Raw genomic sequence first — 21,833 nt, 5'->3', positions numbered from 1 at the left:
CAGTAATCAACAATTCTAATGCATTTCAGATCGAATAAACTAAAAACCTAATCAAATTAAACTATTCGTGGCCGAGTATTTCTCCTATGGACCTAAGCTGAACACCCCACCAGTGAAATATACCCAATCATATTATTGCCCACTATTTCAAGTGCCCTTGTCAGCCACACCTTTGTTATTATTTTCAATTAGTTTTGAAAAGCATATAATCTACAGGCCCGTACCCAGGTTTTTTCTTTGGAGCGTGTGAAATCGGAAAAAAGTTACTGTACCTAATTTTTCCGGGACTGGGAGTAAGGGGATGAGTTTTCTGAAAAAAATCTGAACACCCCCCGGAAGAACAAAAAGGGGTTTTTTAATGCCATTGTAGTATTTCCACAAGACCTTTGACATTCTAGGATGATTTAGAATGCCTTTTTTTTACCTTATTCGCTTATACTTTATAGCTCTGTCCAAAAAAGCACGTATTGCTAACTGGAAGTGATTTTTCCGCCGTTATGGGGGCGAACGTCCTCACCCCCTGCTCCCCTCCCCCCCCCCCCCCCCCCCCCCCCCCCCCCTCTGGGTACGGGCCTGATGTATAAAAATCTCGAAAAAAACATCTAAAAACAAAGATTTACACTTTATTTACCAATTTCAATCTTAATAATTGCATTATTGGCTTCCGCAAAAATTAATCGATGGAAATGCTTTCGTACTGTTTAAAAATTTTGTAATACAGGCAAATTTGAGGCATTTAAACATTACTTTTATATCCATTTAAGGGTTCTCCAAGGAAAGTATGGAGTGAAGATTTCCTTAGAGATGTGCATAGTATTTCCACGGCGCGTTTAAATACGGTAAGGTAATACACTACGGGGACAAATCAACTTGATTTCTATTCCCCTAGACTCTCAGGCTAAGAACGTATTCACCTTGCAAATATTTGTTTTCAATAATTCCGGTCTGGCTTTGCGTAATTAATCACTATACTCACATTCCGTGCGTGTTGTTGCTAAGTGTTTTTTTTTCTTATCTTAATCGAGTTTTCATTAGAGCGCGGAAAATGTTTATTTTCTTATCTTTGGCACGCTGCCGTGTCTCTTGTCATTTTTTTCTGTCAATCGTTATCGCAAATTTCACCTATTCTTGTTTTTTTTAGCGAAATTGATACTTCCCTTTCCCATTTTTTCTAATTGGTGATGCTAAAGAGATTGTAATCATGTTTTGTTCTCTTCCGTAAGTGGGCCCTCGTCTTTGGCTTTTAGGTTGCAAAAGTGCCGATAATAAATTCGTAACATTGATGACAAGCCTCGAAATATCACCAAATGTTTTTGTTACATTTGTTAATAAGATTTAAAAATATATCTGTTTCTTTTAGCTAGGATGTATCTTAATCAATACATTTTATCCCTCTTGAGAATGTATTGTCTGGTCAGGCAGGATTAATATCTTATTATTTCTTAGAAGATGAGAGTCACGAAAAAATCGTGCTCAAGTATCCTATCCTTATCTCAGCTATGTTGTACTACAGTAATTTTGAAATACATCGTACTTTTTCTTTATTGGTAAATGCGTTTCTATCGAGAAAAACAGATGTTTACATGAATGATCCAAATAACTGTCCACAAAATGGAAGATACTGGCTTGTCAAATAGAAAATTGTTTAGAAAACTTATTTGTGAATTCTCAGCATGAGCGTATTTAATAATTTTAAGGGTTTTTTTTCTCCATATTATTACAATTTCCAATTCTATTAAAATGATAACGATCTTCCCTAGTATGGGGGCTTCCCACAATTACGTAAAACAGCGGTGATTGTGGTGACAACTTACAAAAAAAACAGGCTTGAAATTTTGATTCTAGCTTCGATTTAATTTCACTTCGTCATCATTACCTGGTGGGGGACCACAAAATAACAATAACAGTTGCACTAAATGGAAGATTATGGAATACAGCGTTGAAGAAATACGAAATAATCATGTTATTATGGCTATTACTGCCTTAATGGCTTTTTTTAAACTAGATATAGATACAGGACGAGAGTTAAGGAGTCGGTCTTTAGCATGCAGTAAACATGGCGTCTGACTTGTAAGCTAATATCCCTCCTCAGCAATACATCACTAGTTTCTTCTGTTTACATCATTGTACTGTTTACATCATCGTAGAAACATATATTCATCTTATCACCTAGATACCAAGCGTCTCCGATCCAAAATTTCGTTAATTATGGATGTTTCTCTGCGATACACCAGTGTTGACTTTAGCCAATCTCGTTCAATGCAACTGCTAAACAGAGCCAGTATCTTCATCATCTCCAGGTTATCGTAGAAATCTCGCAAGGAAATGAAAACATAGACTAATGATTTATGTCTTTACAGCTGAGTTTAAATTGGAATTATCTAGATCTTTGGAATAAAAATCGCTATTTTTTTTTTTCAAATTTAAAAGAAAGACGACATTTTATTTGTTATTCTCCGCTTGGTAAAATCTAAGAGCTGATCCTTTAAGGAAAGAAAGGCGGTTCGGCTTTTGAAGGATTTAATTATACGAATTACTTGCCCAAGGTTGTCTAATTTACCAATCTCGGTCGTGTGGTATTATCATAAAAAAAAAATTGCCATCTCTTATGAATTTAATCTGTCTCTCTTGACTCCTGTTCGCTTGCCGTCTTAAAACACGAAAGACCTAAGTTAAATAAATAATTGTTTCCTTGGCATTTTTTTTTCTACATTTCACTAAGTGATTCCTTGCCTATGATGGTACGAGTGAGAAGAAGACGTTTCTCGATTCTTAATTGATCCGTATGTAGTTTATTGGCTTCCAAGGGCGGTGATTGGCTAGTAGTACGTTTCCTGTGGCTTCAGACATTCATAAGAAAGATGCTCCACCTGTCTCGTGCTAAATGCATTTGAAAGTGAACTGCTTATTGCACTCAGAGCAGAGTTGGCGAAAAACGCAAGATATGGGATTTGGCTGCGCTAATTTGCAATCCTGTCGATGCGCACTTGTGTCGATGTTCGCCGTCGCCGTGAACAAATCTTTTCATACTCTTTTGGCGACGTTCTAGAAGCCTCGATCAAGACATGGGCGATGTGGCATTGAACAGCACTGTTAACAGTACTAACTCCACTTCTTTTTTAAAGGGCTGCTTCGCTATCAAATGTCATTTTACTATGAGTGAACGCTCTGCGATAATTATTTCGTTTGGGATAACTTTCCTGGCATCTTTTTTTGGGAATTCCATGGTATGTCTTTTAATAACAAGAACACGACGTCTGCGGAACTGTACGAACTTCTCCATCTTCAATCTTTGCATCGCGGATCTTATGATCACACTTGTATGCATACCAATGCTCACCATCGACTTCTACATCGCGGAGGAATGGCTCTTCGGGCCTTTTATGTGCAAGACCGTAACATTCCTTCAGAACACCGTGATCAATGCTTCCATCCTCATTCTGATGACAATCAGCGTGGAGAAATTCGTGGTTGTTTGCTTTCCGTTTCAGTCACGTTACTATCGAGGCTGGTTCCCCTACATCATCGCCTTCATGTGGCTCGTCGCGATCTCTGATGCCTCGTACACGACTATATTCAAGAAGATCCTAGTTGTGGCAGGACACAAGAAGTGCATCCTGAGCTACCCCGGAAAGCTCGGCGACAGACAAAGGTACCTCATAGGGCATGCAGTCGGGTTCTTCTTTCTCCCCTTGACCATAATGGCTGTTCTGCACTGCATCACGATCTTCGTCATACAGCAGAAGCTGTCTCAGAGGTCTCAGACGCCCACTCAAGGGGTGCAAGTTCTTCGAGTGAACGTGCGTAAGCTCCAGCGCAAGCGCAAGGCTGTGGCAATCCTAGTCTTGATCATCCTCATGTTCGTCATTTCCTGGGGACCTTATCTTTCTCTAGCTATTTGGGACGCGTTTTTCCCGCCTGAACCGCAAGGAATTGTGGAGTATTACACCGTGCTCAATAAGATCTTCGTGTTATGCCTGTGGTTGGTGTTTTTCAATTCTGCGTGTCATCCCGTTATTTACTGCTTTCTGGGGAGGGAGTACCGTATTGCTGTGAAAAACTCGTTCGCCCGTTGGTCAAATTCGCAGTCAACGAGGAATAAGCAGCAACCAGCGATTCCTCTTCGCCCTTATAACTATATGAGGACATGAAAATGTATAAAACCACGGTTTACATAAGTCAACATTATTAGAGTCGTTTTAAGGAAGATATGAGGCGCGAAGAGTACTTGTTTATACGACAAGTAACCATGCTCTTAACATATGATTGGCAAACGTACAAAAATTGCAACATTGTCTTTATTTTTAGAAAGTTGAGGCTCAATGATTTTTGCCAACTGCTCCAAGCAGCCATGATTTGAAAAACAATCCAAGAACATAAGATATCAGCAATTGCGATGCTCACCAAGGCCAAGCATGTCGAGCGTCAGAGCAACCGCAAAGTTACAAGAGCAAGCATTTCGAGCGGGCCTGTTACCATTCTGTTAAGATGGTACTCCACCAACAGCCTAGAACCAACAGGCTACTTTATTTTTTTATATATGTAATTCAACAGAGACGCGTTTTACGAGCCTTACGACTTGATAAGGTTGAACAATCGCTAGCTTTACACTTACTATGGCTGGCTGTCAATACGCCTTAAGGCACGCCAGACGGATGGCAATTTCAGCTCACTTGAAAACAACAGCAAGATGCTTCAATTGTCACGTGGATCTGCACAAAGGCAGAGTAAGTAAACGAAGATTAGGCATTCGGGTAAGACTAAGACGGAAAGACTTTACAGAGTTAAATTATGGGTATTTATCAGAACCAGCATCGCAAAGAAATGCGCAACGCAGAAAGATAAGTGCTTACCTAGACATTCTGTCTTCGCGAGAGGAAAAAGTCGCATTTCAGTTCATCGTTAGACGACACAAAAGCACACAGTATTCAGATAAAGCTGCGTTAGTGATAATAGCAACTCATTGTTTCGGAAGACCGCATTAACAGGATGAAAACCTGCTCGTATTAAAAGAAAAGAGATGCGAGGATGATTGAGCCTTTGGGTGCCATTGTTAAAAAGTGAAGCCCGATGCGAAACTCCGTAAAAAAAAAAAGACGGGGGCTAGGGACAACTGGAGGAAAGTGCCCGAGAAACAAACGACCATAGCGAAGAGGTACTCGTTGACGAGTTATTTGATTAAACAGAAATTAAAGCATCAGGTTGGAGAAACGGCGCAAGAACTAACCATAAGGCATGGTAAATGTGGCGAAAAGAACCGTCGAGACTTGGCCCCGGGGATAGTAAAAAAAATGAGAATCATTATCGAGATAATGCATTAAGATTTCAAGTAAAGGTGAATCATTTGCAAGGCTATTAATAGCAGTGCCAAACTATATGGTAATAAATATAGCCGTACCATATTGTTATATGCCTTTTAGCATCGACAACTTAGTTCGAGCCAGTGTGATATATGGGCTGTTTCTATACGAATTCCGTTTGTCCGCCAAGCGCGGGGATCAGAGTGTTTGGTGGGGGATTGAAAGCTTATTAAAGACAGGGAGGAGAGTGAAGGGGGTTATATATCGAGCGCGAAAAGATCTACAAAAAAATTACTGATTTTTATTTGGCTACTGGCGGTGACTGACTTCAAGAATATAATTATTTTCTAGGACTTCGTGTAATTTGACGATGTTTTGGCTGATTTCATCAGCAATCATCAGACCTGAGGTTCGCTGTCTAAAAAAGTCCTAAATAAACGAGTAAGCGCAGCAGTGTACTGGCTATCAAACACGCGCGTGTGGTAAACACTTTGAAAAGAATTGCTTACGAGTGCCTTAAGGCGGTGCCTTCAAGATTAAGTGCTGTCGTAAGCCTACCTACGCTTCGCTACTTTTTAACAACCCCTGTTCTCGGCCATCATTATGGGGGTGTGTTTTGATATACCAAAGGCAAAAGACGTTTATTCATATTCAACTTGCATGATTTTAAAAGTGATTATAATTCCTTTTACAAAAGACACTTACATGGTACTTCAGACTTACTTTAAAAAAATCACACAATTTGCTTTATATACTTGAAATGTTGACGCTCTGGCCAGAAGAAATTCGAGTTTCTGTCTGTATCCAATTCCCTTTAGAATTGTCGAGTCGGCAACAAAGAGCCAGAAACTTGAGAAAGTACAAAGTGTATAATAATCCGCACGACTTGGAGAATTCGTTTCCTCTTTCGGTTTATTAATAATCATAAATATATTGGGTTTCCTCGTTTGCACGGGGAGCCAAGAATAACACAGCAAATTATTTTGAACTGTCGAGAGAAAATGATATTGTGTTTGAAAATAATTGTAGATAGCAGACAGAAAGCTTTTGTTAGTATTTTGCGAATTGTAGCCGGATAGGCTGATGCTTTCTTAGCTGCTCTTGTAAATAGTGAATACAGTATACACTTGGTTATGTTGGATAAAGACGGGGGTTTTCCTTAAAAGCTAACCAACATTGATTATAATCCTATGAATTGTAGATATGGTTTTGGGCAGATGTACATTAGCCTTTAAGCCATTGACTTTAAACAATAAAAGCAATATTCAGTCCCGAGGTTTCGTAAACATTTCTTCAATGACTGCTAAAGTGTTGAGTCGTTTGACATTTGGAAGAATCTTTTCTAACAAATTCCAAAACAACTCGAGATAAAGAAGAATCATTTGTGTAAAAAGGAAAAGCGCGGAAACAAGTTTTTAGTACGCAGGCTAAGCTCATTTATTACTTTCAAATTTATGATTTTACCTTCTTATTTTTTGCCTAACCGATCAAAGAAAAGATCGGAAAGCTTGACAAAGGTGCTTAAAATCAAGCAGAAAAGAGAACATCGTAAAATAAGGATTTTGGCACACATATAGCTGCCAATCGTTTAAAGTGGCAATCGTTTAAATCCCCCCTCCTTTCCGAATTGAACCAACAAATATTGATTAAACAGCACACGAAACATCGGGTGAAAAAATCGAAAAACATAATTAGCTACAAAAAATATCGAGCAAAAAACTCGTCAAGTTTTCGAATAAGTATAACATCATTTATAAAATATCTAGCAATCTGGCACTGACTGTACCAGTAGCCGTCTAGGTTTGATATTTTTTGCCTACGCAGACATACATTATACTTTATATCCTCACGGTGAGAGTTGGCGAAATAAACCAACAAGCATTCTTTGTCAGCACACATTGATCTCATTCAGGGTTGGATCTGGGACCTCGTGGAGGGGAGGGGGAGGGGGTGGGGGAGGAGTGTACAAATGGTACATTCAAAGGCCAGACAGTGGAAAACTCTAGGGCACTTTCGAAAACATAGAAAAATGATCATACTGCCAACTAATGCTCCAATACAATACGGACACAAAGCATCAATTCCCTATTCCACAATCCATTCAAGCAAGCAAAAGATGCTCTCAATCAAATCTCAATCGTGGGAGGTTATTAAAGGTAAGTTTCCCAGGAAAAAGATCGCTGATTTTTTTCTGTCAAGACGATACTAAGTGAATATTACAACAATCTGCTTTGATAACCTATCAACTGTAACCAGTCGCTCTTGGTGCAAAAACAGATGTTGTTTTAAAAAGTCGCCTTCCAATCTAACGTTATCTACATAAGGCGCAAGGAATCTCAATCATCGTTTGTTTTTGCATTTCTCTCGCAATACTAGAAGAAGCGAGAGGTTGAAAACCACAGGCTAGACCCTCAGGTATCCTAAATCCTTAATATAATATAACAGTTTCGTATTGTGGATTTTATCGCTGTATATTTTCGCAACATATTACACATCTCCATTAGTACAGCTCAAGAGGACAAAAAAAAACAGTTTTAACATTTGACTTTCATCAAATCACCAACGCCAAGTCGAGTCTGTATCTCCATTTCTAAATTATATCAATAACATTTAGGCATCCAGGGCCGTAGTAGGGGTGTGGCTCTGAGGGACGTACAGTACCCACCAATATCTCGAGGCCTGCAGCAGTTTTCTACTGAGAAACAAACACGAGCAGCTAGTGGATGTGTTAGCAGCTCTTCTACTGAGAAACAAACACGAGCAGCTAGTGGATTTGATAGCAGCTCTTCTACTGAGAAACAAACACGAGCAGCTAGTGGATGTGTTAGCAGCTTTTCTACTGAGAAACAAACACGAGCAGCTAGTGGATGTGTTAGCAGCTCTTCTACTGAGAAACAAACACGAGCAGCTAGTGGATGTGTTAGCAGCTCTTCTACTGTGAAAAAAGCACGAGCAGCTAGTGGATGTGTTAGCAGCTCTTCTACTGAGAAACAAACACGAGCAGCTAGTGGATGTGTTAGCAGCTTTTCTACTGAGAAACAAACACGAGCAGCTAGTGAATGTGTTAGCAGCTCTTCTACTGAGAAACAAACACGAGTAGCTAGCGGATGTGTTAGCAGCTTTTCTACTGAGAAACAAACACGAGCAGCTAGTGGATGTGTTAGCAGCTCTTCTACTGAGAAACAAACACGAGCAGCTAGTGGATGTGTTAGCAGCTTTTCTACTGAGAAACAAACACGAGCAGCTAGTGGATGTGTTAGCAGCTTTTCTACTGAGAAACAAACACGAGCAGCTAGTGGATGTGTTAGCAGCTCTTCTACTGAGAAACAAACACGAGCAGCTAGTGGATGTGTTCGAAAACTTTTAAGATTTCATCAACCCCCCAGGAGTGTCGCGACTTGTAACTATTTTGGATGTTCTGTCTTTTTGTGTTTTCCGCATACTTCCAAAATTGCTAAAAAAATACTCACATTTTTCGGTGGAGAAGGGCTGAAATCCATCAGGCAAGCATTGTATGGAATTCGATCGTGACGTGAGGCAAGTCTAATGTTCATCATCTAACGAAAGGGGAGCTCGCTGTAAACGAAACTATCTTTATTCACTTATTGGTCAATAAAACATTCAAGTAAAATCGAAGCTTTTTACGAATTGAGCACTTGTCGTGGTTGCAAATTATTTGGTTCTAGTGCAGTAATGTTCCACTCAAATTTCGACCTTTGTCGAGGAAACTGTTTTCCCGGTAAAGAAATCGGTAATGTTTATTATTAACCATCGTTGTTTGCAGCTCTGTCTAAATATACCTCCCTTTGCAATGATTTCTTTTTTTTTGTCTTGGGTGCTACTAGGTTAAACTACAATTTACAGATTTTGCAGTTTTTACCAAGTTAATCTTACCTCATGTTGTTTTATTTTAATTCGGAACCTCGACATTATCCTGCCCCAAGTTTTAACCTAGTTTTCGCATCTTTAAGTACTACGTGTGGAAAGGAGCACGCGCAGAGGTTATTCTCCTCTAACCACGTTCGCTACTTTAGAAATACTGTCCTTAGTTCATTTTTTATCTATCTCTGACTATAATGTTTTGCTTATTCCATTGCAATTAAATTATTACTGATTGCCACGCGCGAAAACATCTTTTCCGCTCTCGTTGTCCTAGACGTCGTCGTCGTTCTTGCTTAAGGTCCCTACTATATCAATACCTTCTGTCTTTACACATTTTATAATACTCCAGGCTAAGTTTGATCAACATCAATCAGCGTACTCAACCTTAACAAAAAAACACGGCTCGATACATGCGCTTGCTTTCTGCCAATATCTATATTTAATTTTTCGAAAAAACAAAAATCCTTGTTTGATTATAAAAAAAAATTTGTCTGCCCAGCCACGCAAAGGGAAAAACACAACGAGATTTAATTATGATATTAAATCGAACGGAAACGTTTTGGAAGCAATTTATGCTCTTTATCGAGAAAACATGGTGCGTAATTAACATCTAGAAATGGAGTCCGACTGCTACAACCATTGAGTTAAACCTTTATAAAATATAGCGAATACATTTTTTCTAATTCGACTGATAAAAAAAATTACGCAGATTAACGTCTAGATTTTACTTCTGCAGACTCGGGTTTGAAGAAGCTGAAGCAGCTGCGCATGCGTGGTTGTTAAAATTCTATTATTTTTTCAACATTTTAAGTCTTTAACCTTTTTGCTATATTTTGTCTCTCCTTCGATGGCGGTTTAGTTAATATTTCGTGGACGAATCTTTGACTTGTGACGAAGCCCCTTTGGCCTGCCGTCATTTAACACTCACACTCTCTTACCAAGTCACAGAAAACATCCATTTCCATCGGCTTATTAAAGCGAGTAACCGGAATAGTTACAATCAATTATCGTCATTAATCTATCAGAATTCATTCTAGGATTGTTAGAGTGGTTTTCAAAATCCCGTGCAACAAAATATAGCTGTTAATGTGTAATAGTCAAGCCAGAACAAAAGACATTACGGTGTATTAGTACTAAATAAACTAAATAGTATTTCACGGGTTTTTTAAAACCACTGTTTTTCGAAGTGTTTTTACAAATAAATCGTTTGTATTTTAAATAACAAAAAACTGGTTGATCAATCTTTGAAGTGCAACTCTACACAACTGTCAGTTTAACTACTGTACGTGGTCTGCTACACCTATTAACTTTTTTGGTTCCCTATACTTTTTTGGTTCCCTACATTCCCTATATCAACACTACTGATAATCTTACGTGGGGCGTCCATGTCTAGAAATAAAGTCTGCAACTCCCACGGTTTTCAGGGTGTATACAGGAAGTGCCTTTTACTCCTTATCAGCATTTAGATTTGTTGTAGACAGACTTGCTAAGCGCGATAGGAGGCGATATCCACAGCACAGTTTAAGCAAAATAAATGAATCTTGCCCTGAAGCTAACAAAACTGCCTCCGCAGTGAGAAGTAGGCGACGCAGTTAGGCTGGCCATCTTAGATCCCTCTAATTAAAGTCTCAAAAACCGTGGATAGACGATCTAACTTAAAGAGCCTCGTCAGTTGTCATTTTGTTACCCTGGTAAAACACCAGTTTGAGAAAGCATCCATTTGCATCGGCTGACTTTCGAAAACCACTATGACTGTACGTTTCGATTGAATTTGGTAAATAAAAAATAAACCTTTAGTTTTACATAAAGATTGTAATTTAAAGACTTAATTATTGCATTCCGATGTTAAATATAAAATAATTAATATCTTACATACGCTCTGATTGGTCTGATCATACATACGCTCTAATTGGTCTCGTTGTTGAGAACAGTACAAGCGTCTGATGGTTCGACGTGGTCACCAAGGCAAAAGCTAGAAATTTATGGAACAACCTTACCGGCGAATTAAAACAAAGCGGCCATCCAGTGCAGCTTTCCGCGATCTCCCCAAGCCAACACTATTTCCCCAAGTCAAGTAAACGCTATCTCGCCAAGTCAAGTCAACACTATCTCCCCAAGTCAACTCAACACCATCTCCCCAAGTCAAGTCAACACTATCTCCCCAAGTCAAGTCAACACCATCTCCCCAAGTCAAGTCAACACTATCTCCCCAAGTCAAGTCAACACTATCTCCCCAAGTCAAGTCAACACTATCTCCCCAAGTCAACTCAACACCATCTCCCCAAGTCAAGTCAACACTATCTCCCCAAGTCAAGTCAACACTATCTCCCCAAGTCAAGTCAACACTATCTCCCCAAGTCAAGCCAACACCATCTCCCCAAGTCAAGTCAACACCATCTTCCCAAGTCAAGTCAACACTATCTCCCAAAGTCAAGCCAAGTAAAATTGTTACTTTTTCATTGCCCTAGGACTGTGTACGTCACGAATGTAAACTTATGGATGAATTAGATTCGCGCCCAAGTTGCGTTAACAATCGAATGAAACTATTTTTATTGTGGTATGGATTGGATGATTTAAATTGATTTTAAGTGAATTTGTACTCGTTTGCACAGTTTTTCCGAGCTAGAAGATCAGATCTTAAAAAGAGTATTATTATTCTTGGAAAATCACTTTTTATACATTTGAGAAATAATAAATAATTATTAACATAAATAGCTTTCATCTGCTATGATACCTTTCCTATCAATGAAAGCATTCGCTTTGTAATAAAATAAATCAAGGAATCAAATAACATGTAATATGCTACATAAATATCAACAACAAAATATCAACAACAAAAACACCAGGATCAACAACAGTTGACATGTAGCAAAAAAAAAGGTTCTGTCATCACTTAAAGTTCTTGCGACCCCTTAAGTAATGTTATTTCTAACTACATTTTTCTCGCAGTAACTCGTTGACAACTAACAGAATTTCTTCTCCCCCTGCTATAAATATCAAGACTTTATAGTTGACTGTCTTGCTGTACAAAGAAGTAGGGAAAGGGGGACAAAAGATGTAGTCATTCAACATTAACTGGTTTCCTACGTATATCCATTTTTGCTACGGTCTATCTCATTAAAGGTTCTCTAACTTTATCCACAGATGACGGTCCAAAACACATTAGTGGAGTACCCCGCCGCTTTAAATTGGCCGCCTACTTGTGGATCAAGTCATTTTATCCTCGTCCCTAAGATTCACTTTTATTAAAGGGAGTTCAACATCGAAGGATGAAGGCCCAAAACAATCATCATGGAGAACCCCAGAGCTCGCTTCTTGGCCCTCTTCCTCGGGTATAGCGTTCCGTGAACGCTCGTTTTCGGTCATGCAAGGCAGAGAATTGCAGCTTCGTAGAGAGCGCACTGAGGCATTAGAGAAATCCCTTCCATCGACGGAAAGTCGGTCTTCAGTTCGCTGAGAAACAAGAGAACTCGCGTCTGTATTGTAGACTGACCGGTTTAGAGAGGTTGCGCTTGCAGCGGCAGAGTACAGATTGCCGTACTCATTAGCACTGCCGGTCGGAAGTGAGGCTTCTGATACCATTGGCGCTATCTGAAACAGATGAGTTGCGGCGTCATGCATCAATAATCTAGAAAACTCTAAAATCAAATTTCAGGGACGGACAATTAAAGGAATGAAAAGGTGAAAACAGAATGCAAGAATAAAATGAACCATCCGTTTTCCGCCCCCTCCCACACCCGCCAGACCCAGAACAACGACCATGAAAATGCTTGTACAGGTACTTGAGCTAATGTTTGTCAGCATATGCGACATATTCATCTGCTGTTTTGCTCAAGTGGCTGTAGTTCTCGATATCTTGAGGTTCACTTCATTTCGGTTAGAGTTTGAATCATTGTTCTTCTGGAACTGTGGTTACGAAGATTATCCTTATTCAATCCCGCTTTGCTCGACATTTCTTTCAACAGACTTCCAAGTTTATTGATCCCGACGCGTTGCACTTGAACCAGAATTGTTGAGCGATTCTGACATTGTTTGCTGCGTTGTAAAATGGAGCGTCGGGATCGTTCATCTTTTCAGATCTTTTCGAAGCAAACGCTTTGTAGACAGCTACTGGATCCTTTTTGCTCCCATCAGTTGAAAACATTTTTGGTTGGAAGGTTTTGATATCGTGGGGATTTTCCCCAGTTTTTGTCTGGCGCTCGATGAACTCCAAGTATTCCGAGTCGTTGTCAGTTTTACAGTTTCACATCGCCACAACGCATGTTGTGGTGCTCGTTAATTCCTCTTAGGCCAAAATGAAGAGTGAATTGCTTCTGGGCTTGATACGCCGAGATATCCTTTGTCATATAAGATTTTTATCATGTCTTCTGCGATGCTTTCGGCTTGTTTCCTTTGCCTTGTTTCTTTAACAGCTTTTGCTTGAAACTAAGTGCTTTTCTCGTTTTATCGAACACACGATCATTGATAATGCTGTTTGGATATGACTTTGTTTTAAGATGTCTTTCGAAACTGGCCAACATGCCTTGTAGCGACGATGGTTCGTAGTCCTTTTCTTCTTTGGTTCGCACACACACGAATAACTCACTCCAAAGTTCATTCAACTCGACCGGAGAAATGTCTGCTACTATGAGCATGCGCATAAAAATGACGTCACCCCGTACCTTTCAGCGCGTTCAAACGTTTGAATCCGTGTAAGTGTGGACGGCTGGATCAAGGCGAACAAACTGCGTAAACGATAAGGTGGACGCGAATCAAGTGATGCGCTTTCGGCGAAACGAATCCGGGTATTTTTTAATCATTGTTAGTGTGGACGACCCCTTAGTGTGTAAGTCTCAGTATCTACGAAATAAAATAAATTGTGTTTTCTATGCTGTGAAACACTACTATGTAAGCCTTGACCTCGATAAATCCTGAGTCTCTGTCGAAGGTAAAGAGGAAAGGAAAAGATTTTAACAAGGGGAAGTCTGTTAGCATTTATCAAAAACGCAAAAAATCGAGCGCGTTGGTTGAATTGACGTTTGCCGTAAAGTAAATTTCAAATAATTCAATGTGTCATTATTTTTTTAATATTCAAATTATACAGAATTTGCCTCTGTTTTTTAGTGTGCCAAGTTTAAATGTGATTTCATCTAACACAGGGAATACAGGGAACAGAACAGGCAAATTCAGCTGTACGAATTGTTTTGAGAATCTCTACGGCGAACAGAACGAACGAAAACTTTTTGCCGATAAAAACATTTGTATTTACCACAATCATACTTTTTCATGCCAAATTCAAGAGAGTCCATATTTATTAACCTATATTACTTCATCTCGACAAGTCCCTCTAAAGTTGAGTCATCATATTTCGGTTTCCCATTCAGAGTTGAAAACAACACTCCCAATTCGTAGTTCTGTACCGAATGCCAGGGTTTCTTGAAAGCTTTCGCCTTTTACAAGTTCACCTTCCTTAGGGCTTGGAGTTCACCTTAGAAGACTCAACTAATATTCTTTTATCTCACAGTTTTTTTAAACTGTACAAGCTTTGGGTTTGTTGTAGGGGAGTTACTTGAACACGGGCGTCGAAGTACAGTCGGGCCCGTGATATATTATGATCAGCGGTATCGCTTCGCAAAACCACAGCTATCCCATCGTGTTAATAAAGCAATATTCGCACATGGCCGGCAGTCATGGCTGCCTGCTACTGAATGCGATAAATCAATTTAGCTCGGTAATTGACAGAAAGACCTCATGGGAATGTACCTCTTGGCCTTGCGTTTAGCGACAGTATCAAAGGCAAACCGACCACTTTAACTGTGGTGTTTTCATTTGTTCGGTGAGTAGTGATCCGGGATCGAGATATTTCTAAACTGCTTGTGTATTAAATGAATAGCCGATGTAACTAATTGATAAGAATTGATAATTGTTACCAATTTTCATCAATCGGTTGTATTCAATTTTATCAATTGCTTCTGTCTTATATATCTAAGGAATCATTCACTTTCTACGCCCTTCAGACTGAGAAATCGCTAAGACGCTAAAGATACTATTAAAATTTATATTCCATAGCTCTATAGTTTGCCAAGAATCTGTGTGAGAGCAGGGATTTAAACGTTGTTGACATAACGGAAGAACGAGCAAACATGACGAGGTTAATCTTTGGCACATGCTACAACGATATCCACCGGTAAGTATGTACGCCTATAAAACCGTAATCTTGCTTCCAGACCGCAAGCCTAAGCATGCGACTGAAATGTTATATTTGAACGACTGTGTATTTTACAATTGCAGGTGAAACGTCAATATTTGCAAAGTGTGCAAGGATGACGATGGAGAAGACTGGCTGGGTTGTGACGCCTGTGACCAGTACTTCCACTGCGGCTGTTTACCGGGCGACAATTTCGCCGAGGCTGTAACCGGCGTTTCCTTCTGCCCTTGTAAATATTATATGTTACTCGCAAAGTATTCCGCAGATCTGCCAGAGATTTCTAGTATCCCCCAATGGTCAACAGAGGTAGCGAGGGATCAATTTCCTCAGATGTGAGAGAGAAACTAGAGATAGCCGAATTAGTCGGAGCAGTTTGGCAGTTTCACCGAGGATGTGTAATTAGAGGGACAATAGGAGAGCCGGAAGCTATAGACAAAGCTAGTATGGGTATTGTATGGTCCTATGACAGTAGGTTAGATAGTGATAGTGTCGTGTAACACGAGCATTGTATTTAGTTAGAGTTAGACTAGTGAATAAAGGCAAGCCATCAAGGCTAAAAAGTCCACTTCAGAGGCTTTATCCTATTGAAGTGAGATGCGCAGACTTGCGGCGCGAGCTCGAACGGCAATGTGCAGCCCGCCCAGAGCTAGGACAGCACGAGCAGCAGCATTACAAGCGCAATATTTGCTTACTTGTTTTTATAACAGTTAATTGGTAATCAATGTAATTGAAAGATTGAAACAAGTGAAAGTATAAAGTCCCCAAGATCGTCCAGCGCTAGATAGAGTCGAAGTTACGAAAAAAAAAATTATGCTCCTATTTCAGCAAAAAAATCTAATTTATTATATTTATTCGGTTCAACATATTTGAAGTCTTTGCCGATGGCCATGCTGCTGGCCATGTGCACCCGAATATAGGCTTTCTATATAGATTTAGACACTGTCTAAAAGCTCCTAATTAGATATCGGTATCCCTGTGGTGGTTGTAACCTTGGCCACCAAGTGTTTGAACCCCCTCCCCCACCCCTCTTAATAAATTTTGGTTGAGACGTTCTCAAGATAAGGCAGCATCAATGAAATATCCAAACAACAACTTCAGGATCCCTGTGGTGGCTGCACCCCCTGGCCACCCAGCACATGGTTGAACCCCCCTTGCCCCCTAGACAACTTTGTCTAGACTGGTGATGTAACGGTCTGGGGACAGCTGTGGTTTTGCGAAGCGATACCGCTGATCATAATATACCACGGGCCCGACTGTACTCGACGCCCGTGTTCAAGTAACTCCCTTGTTTTAGTTTGTTCGACGAATAAAGGAAATTAAAAATATTTTTCTGTACGCGCGCGTCCCCACTTTGGCGCCATTTAATTTTCGACCAATCAGAGAGCGAGGCACTGACTCGTATAGCTATATCACTTTCCTATGACTATAGGGCTCCACAGGGGCTCCGCTATGAACTATTTAAATAAAGCATAGTGACCAGATAACGATGAACCACAAGATAAGATGAACCTAGACAAGATAAACCTACTTGGTAAGGGAGGAAGTACATGCGAGGCTGCTTTACACTTCCAAAGAGCTCTATTAAATATCCCATTCATCTTTTTATGTCACAAACCATACATTTATTTGTTTTTATCCATTTCGTCCTTTGGTGTATTCACTATTTTGTTTTATTACTCTTTACCCTGTCCAAGTGTCCCTACACTTACCTTTCTATCATCATGTGTCTGTCACACCCTAGCTGCCACGGTACGAACACTCACTATTATCTGAACCAGAACATCATATAACCCCTCAATGTAAACCTACCGGGTAAGGGAAGACCTCCTCAATCCTTTGACCTCTTCTTCTTCTTTCTAAAGGGCAGAATCTGAAAATAAGGAAAAAGAACATGTAAACAACACATTTGATGCTTTTTATCAATTTTCATTCTTTATTTGTCCTTGATTAACCACCATCAACCATCAAAATCAAACTAACACTTTGAATACTTTATCCTGTACCAGCTTAAAGCTGGTTAAGCTGATGGTTGCAAGCTATAAGGACAGTTCATATTTGTGACTGGGAAGCCAGCCACAAATGGAAAAGCCCCGGAAAAGGGCTCAGTGATAAGTGCAGGACAAAACATAACAGGTATTATATGATCCCCAGAAAATCATGGAGTATGTGAATTATGTTTTGGTGGGAGTCTGACAGTTTAGGAAATATGCCAATAAGGATACAAGAAACATTTTATCTCATTGTAACCATTGTAAATCGCAATCGCATTGTAACCATTGTAAATCGGCATCCCCCCCCCTCCCTCAATATTTCACATTTTCCCCATGGGCGAAGGGGAACAAAAACAATAACTATAGCACGCACCTACATACTAATACAACAATGATTACAACGGCAACAACAGCGAGTCCGCATCCGACGCCTACAAACAATGCTTGGCCAGATGAGCGTGACGGAGCTTTGAATGGCAGAGGGTCTGTATCTTTGGACAAATAGGAAATAATAAGATTTTAGTGCTACATTAATTCTAACAAAAAGCGCACTGTTAACGATTGAATTCGCGTCTTTTGCGATTTAAAAAAATCGCGAACTTGAACACTCGCGATAAATAAAGACCGCAAAATTTGACTTTGAAAAATGACTTTTGAGGCGATTCAAACTCGGCTTACGCTAATCGACAGCGTGTTTGTTTTGTTTTAATTATTTTGGTCTTATTTCAGTAATCGACAGCGTGTTAGTTTTGTTTTAATTATTTTGGTCTTGTTACAGTAATCGACAGCGTGTTAGTTTTGTTTTAATTATTTTGGTCTTGTTACAGTAATCGACAGCGTGTTAGTTTTGTTTTAATTATTTTGGTCTTGTTACAGTAATCGACAGCGTGTTAGTTTTGTTTTAATTATTTTGGTCTTATTTCAGTAATCGACAGCGTGTTAGTTTTGTTTTAATTATTTTGGTCTTGTTACAGTAATCGACAGCGTGTTAGTTTTGTTTTAATTATTTTGGTCTTGTTACAGTAATCGACAGCGTGTTAGTTTTGTTTTAATTATTTTGGTCTTGTTTCAGTAATCGACAGCGTGTTAGTTTTGTTTTAATTATTTTGGTCTTGTTTCAATAATCGACAGCGTGTTAGTTTTGTTTTAATTAGTTTGGTCTTGTTTCAGTAATCGGTTAACGTCATTTTCTTGTAAAAACAAAAGAAAAAAATCAAATAATCCCCGCGATCGCGAAATTTAAAAGTCGCGAAATGTGCCGAGGTTATTTTCACACCCCTTCCAATTTCAAGTTTCAAATTTCACCTTCAGATTAAGAACATTGATTTTTTTTTGCTATCTTTGCATTGCTATCATTCCAAAGGGTACCCAACGTATTGAATACAATTATGAATGCACAGGTAGCCCATATATCACATTTAGTGGAGATCAGAAGATCATTCACCTTCACAGCATCTTCCGCACGGAACCGAAGGTAAAAACAAACTTTGCCATCTTGATTTTGATGCCTGACCTCGGTTTCACATGCGTGTTGGAAAGAGTTGTGGGAAGATGTGGGGAAGGTGAATTGATCTAGAAAGCTAACATTACACAGGGTACACAACAGATAGAGTTAAATTGTGAATGCACAGAGGGACCATGTCTCGCCAACAAAGGATATCAAAGGCCATTGCTCCGAGAGTTAACATTACAAAGGGTATCAAATGCATTGAGTACTATTATGAATACACAGGGAGCCCATTTCTCACCTTGGGATGGGATCTGGAGACCATCGCCCTGGGGGCTGCACCCAGCACTGTTGCAGTACACTGCGTGCACCGTGTACCCCTTGTGCCGCTGTAGGGGTGATAGAGTGATGGCCTGGTATCCAGTGTCCCCTCCTGTATAGTTCTCCCTGATCACTGATTTCTGTAGAGTGCTGTTATCAAGAGACTCTTCTAGACATGTGACCTTGATTTCCCTAATCACGCCATACCAATAACTTTTCTGAGGAAGCTGGAGGGAAAAAAACTAACGTTTAAGACTATTTCTTTATACAAAAAAGGGACATAACTTTTGCAATTTATTATCAAAAGGAGGGAAGGGGGTATGTTTCTATTCTAACCCTATTCTAACTCAGCGCTCTACCCCACCTTCTGTCCCATCCTCTACACCACCCGCTACCACACCCTCTACACCTCCATTTATCCCACCCTTTACCCCATCTTCTATCTCACACTCTACACCACCCTCTACCCCATGCTCTACCCCACCCTCTAACCCACTTTCTATCCCACCCTCTACACCATCTTCTATCCCACCCTCAACCCCATTTTTTATCCCACCCTCCACCCCATCTTCTATCCCGCCCTCTACCCCATCTTCTATCACACCCTCTACCCCATCTTCTATCCCACCCTCACCAACCTACTTTGATATTTATAACAACAGTCCTCAGCTTACTGTTGATATTCTCTTCACCAGGTGGGGCAAACATGAGCGGCATAAAAGGTGCTAAAATATAGAAATACAGAAAAAAACAAGTGGAAACATCATACTTTATCAGTTCCCATGAAAACCCCAGTGTTTCTTGCACCACCTCCAGCTGGCTGACAACAAGACAAAGGAAATGTTGGCAAACCACTGTTCTACTGGAAATGCTGTCAGAGTTTGCATGGTGCTATCGCAAAATAACACAATAAAGCTGTCACATAGAAATAAAAACATGCTTCGATATCAGTGGTAAAAAGCAAAAGACAATGTTTGAGAATTTAAAAGGTTTTATTAACCACCTTGGATGTAAAACATACCTGACTTTATATCCCCTACCTCCCTCTAGTAGGAGTACAGGGAGCCCAATCTATATCCCCTACCTTCCTCTAGTAGGAGTACAGGAAGCCCAATCTATATCCCCTACCTTCCTCTAGTAGGAGTACAGGGAGCCCAATCTATATCTCCTACCTTCCTCTAGTAATGTACCAGTGATAGGCCCAGCAGCCTCACCCCAGCCCCCTTTGCAGCTCAAAGAGCACTGTGCAAACACTTGGTATGTTGTGAAGGGTGATAAGGTCGGGGGGAGGTCGTAAGTATAGGCATCTTCAATCATCTTGGTGACAGTCTGAAAAGCAAGAGGAATAACATGATATTGAGAAACAGGGCTAGGGGAAACAGAGAGATTGAGAAAGGGGTAGAGAAACAAGGGAGAGTGGGAAAGAGAGATAGAGAAACAAGGGGAAGGGGAAACAGAGAGATAGAGACACAAGGGGGAGGGGAAACAGAGAGACAGAGAAACAAGGGGGAGGGGAAACAGAGAGATAGAGAAACAAGGGGGAGGGGAAACAGAGAGATAGAGAAACAAGGGGGAGGGGAAACAGAGAGATAGAGAAACAAGGGGGAGGGGAAACAGAGAGATAGAGAAACAGGGGAGAGGGAGATAGAGAATGGTGGGGTTGACATACTTAGATTGACTTACTAAATTAAGTAGTGAGTTTGCTCCCACAGGTGCATAAGTGATCTTGTAGCACAGCTGGTTGGACATCTGTCCCATGTCTGGCTTATTCCATGACAAACAAAGACTTCCTCTGCTTGGAGTAGTCAACTCAAGTCCAGTCATACGACTGCATTTCACTATAATGTGATAATAAAATAAAAGATAAATTAAACAAAAAACACTATAATAATACATACCTACATAACATATTTACAGTACCAATGTATGAAACCTACCAGAATTTTTTTAACATTACAAAAGATTTTAAATCTCCAGCAGAAGTGAGCTCCTACACAACCATAAGAGCCCGACTCAAACACTTATTTAGTTTTTTTAAGGAACTCAAGCAATTCCGTGTCAGTGAAAAAAAAATACCAATAGCTATAAAACAGCTTTAAGCAAGCAACTAGGATTTGCTTAGAGGGAGTGGAGAGCACAGTCTAGGCATATTATGGAAAAAAAAACAGTAATTGGTGATCCTTCAATAAGGAGTTTTTTGGCAGCAAAGGGTCCCTTTTGCACCCTTAGGTACAAGCCTGTAGAACAACTAAAAGAGCTGCATAATTACTTTTTACCGACAGCAGGCATCTTTTAAATGCAGTAACCATTGGTCCATTGCCACTGACACTCTGTACAGAATAGTTGAATAAATCCACTGGATCAAATGCAGCAGCTGCTGCAATATTACATTGCTGTCTCACATTTGGCAGCAAAACCTCCTTTGTGCAACCAAACTTGAACTCCGAAACATTTTGACAGAAAGATGAACTTGGAAGTTTACAGAAGTAAACAGAATAGTTGCCAATTCTGCTTGTTGTCCATGCTATATAGATATGCTCTGTACCAGCAGCCTCACAGTCAAGATTTTTTATATCATAGTCTGTAAACAAAAAAGGCAGCATCTTAATGAACAAGATTAATAAATTATACTCAATTAATTGTATTAAAAGTAAAATGACAAGACCTGATTAGATCTATTCCAGACGTAAGGGAAGGAGGTGAAC

General features: G+C 39.9%; 2 protein-coding genes and 2 long non-coding RNA genes across 9 annotated transcripts in view; 3 read left to right on the top strand and 1 right to left on the bottom strand.

The window, feature by feature from the left end:
- Window positions 1–2,173: 2,173 nt before the first annotated feature.
- LOC5513479 (substance-K receptor) lies at window positions 2,174–6,573 on the top strand. Its single transcript, XM_032383021.2, has one exon. It carries the CDS (start codon window positions 3,066–3,068, stop codon window positions 4,149–4,151), a length of 1,086 nt encoding a protein of 361 aa, XP_032238912.1. The 5' UTR covers window positions 2,174–3,065; the 3' UTR covers window positions 4,152–6,573.
- A 5,142-nt stretch (window positions 6,574–11,715) lies between these two features.
- The window catches only part of LOC116618851, an 11,518-nt gene continuing 1,400 nt past the window's right edge, over window positions 11,716–21,833 (bottom strand). For 2 of the 5 annotated variants that reach the window (XM_032382979.2, XM_048722596.1), the window contains exons 2-9: window positions 21,398–21,709; window positions 20,812–20,966; window positions 20,301–20,457; window positions 19,771–19,853; window positions 19,109–19,355; window positions 17,734–17,851; window positions 17,179–17,239; window positions 11,716–12,773 (exon numbers count right to left, since the gene is read on the bottom strand). In XM_032382979.2, coding sequence (XP_032238870.2) covers window positions 12,390–12,773; window positions 17,179–17,239; window positions 17,734–17,851; window positions 19,109–19,355; window positions 19,771–19,853; window positions 20,301–20,457; window positions 20,812–20,966; window positions 21,398–21,709 — 1,517 coding nt within the window. In that variant the 3' untranslated portion in view covers window positions 11,716–12,389. Of the gene's footprint in view, window positions 12,774–17,178; window positions 17,240–17,733; window positions 17,852–19,108; window positions 19,356–19,770; window positions 19,854–19,897; window positions 19,945–20,300; window positions 20,458–20,811; window positions 20,967–21,397; window positions 21,710–21,833 lie in introns of those variants that run through there. The other 3 variants (XM_032382980.2, XM_048722597.1, XM_032382981.2) reach the window with 3 other exon arrangements.
- Window positions 14,474–15,934, top strand: LOC116618853. Its single transcript, XR_004296373.2, has 3 exons — window positions 14,474–14,997; window positions 15,231–15,348; window positions 15,453–15,934. It is a non-coding gene; the product is annotated as an uncharacterized LOC116618853 (long non-coding RNA).
- LOC116618854 lies at window positions 18,598–20,063 on the top strand. Of its 2 annotated transcripts, none has more exons than XR_004296375.2 (2): window positions 18,598–18,834; window positions 19,824–20,063. It is a non-coding gene; the product is annotated as an uncharacterized LOC116618854 (long non-coding RNA). The 2 variants fall into 2 exon arrangements; XR_004296374.1 differs by lacking the exon at window positions 18,598–18,834 and adding an exon at window positions 18,841–19,056.

This window comes from Nematostella vectensis, chromosome 15, assembly GCF_932526225.1.
Source record: "Nematostella vectensis chromosome 15, jaNemVect1.1, whole genome shotgun sequence".
Taxonomy (NCBI): domain Eukaryota; kingdom Metazoa; phylum Cnidaria; class Anthozoa; order Actiniaria; family Edwardsiidae; genus Nematostella; species Nematostella vectensis.
This window is presented reverse-complemented; position numbering and strand designations above follow the sequence as displayed.

Coding starts and splice junctions, on each gene's coding strand:
- LOC5513479 (XM_032383021.2), top strand. CDS start 3,066: ATGGGCGATGTGGCATTGAACAGCACTGTTAACAGTACTAACTCCACT.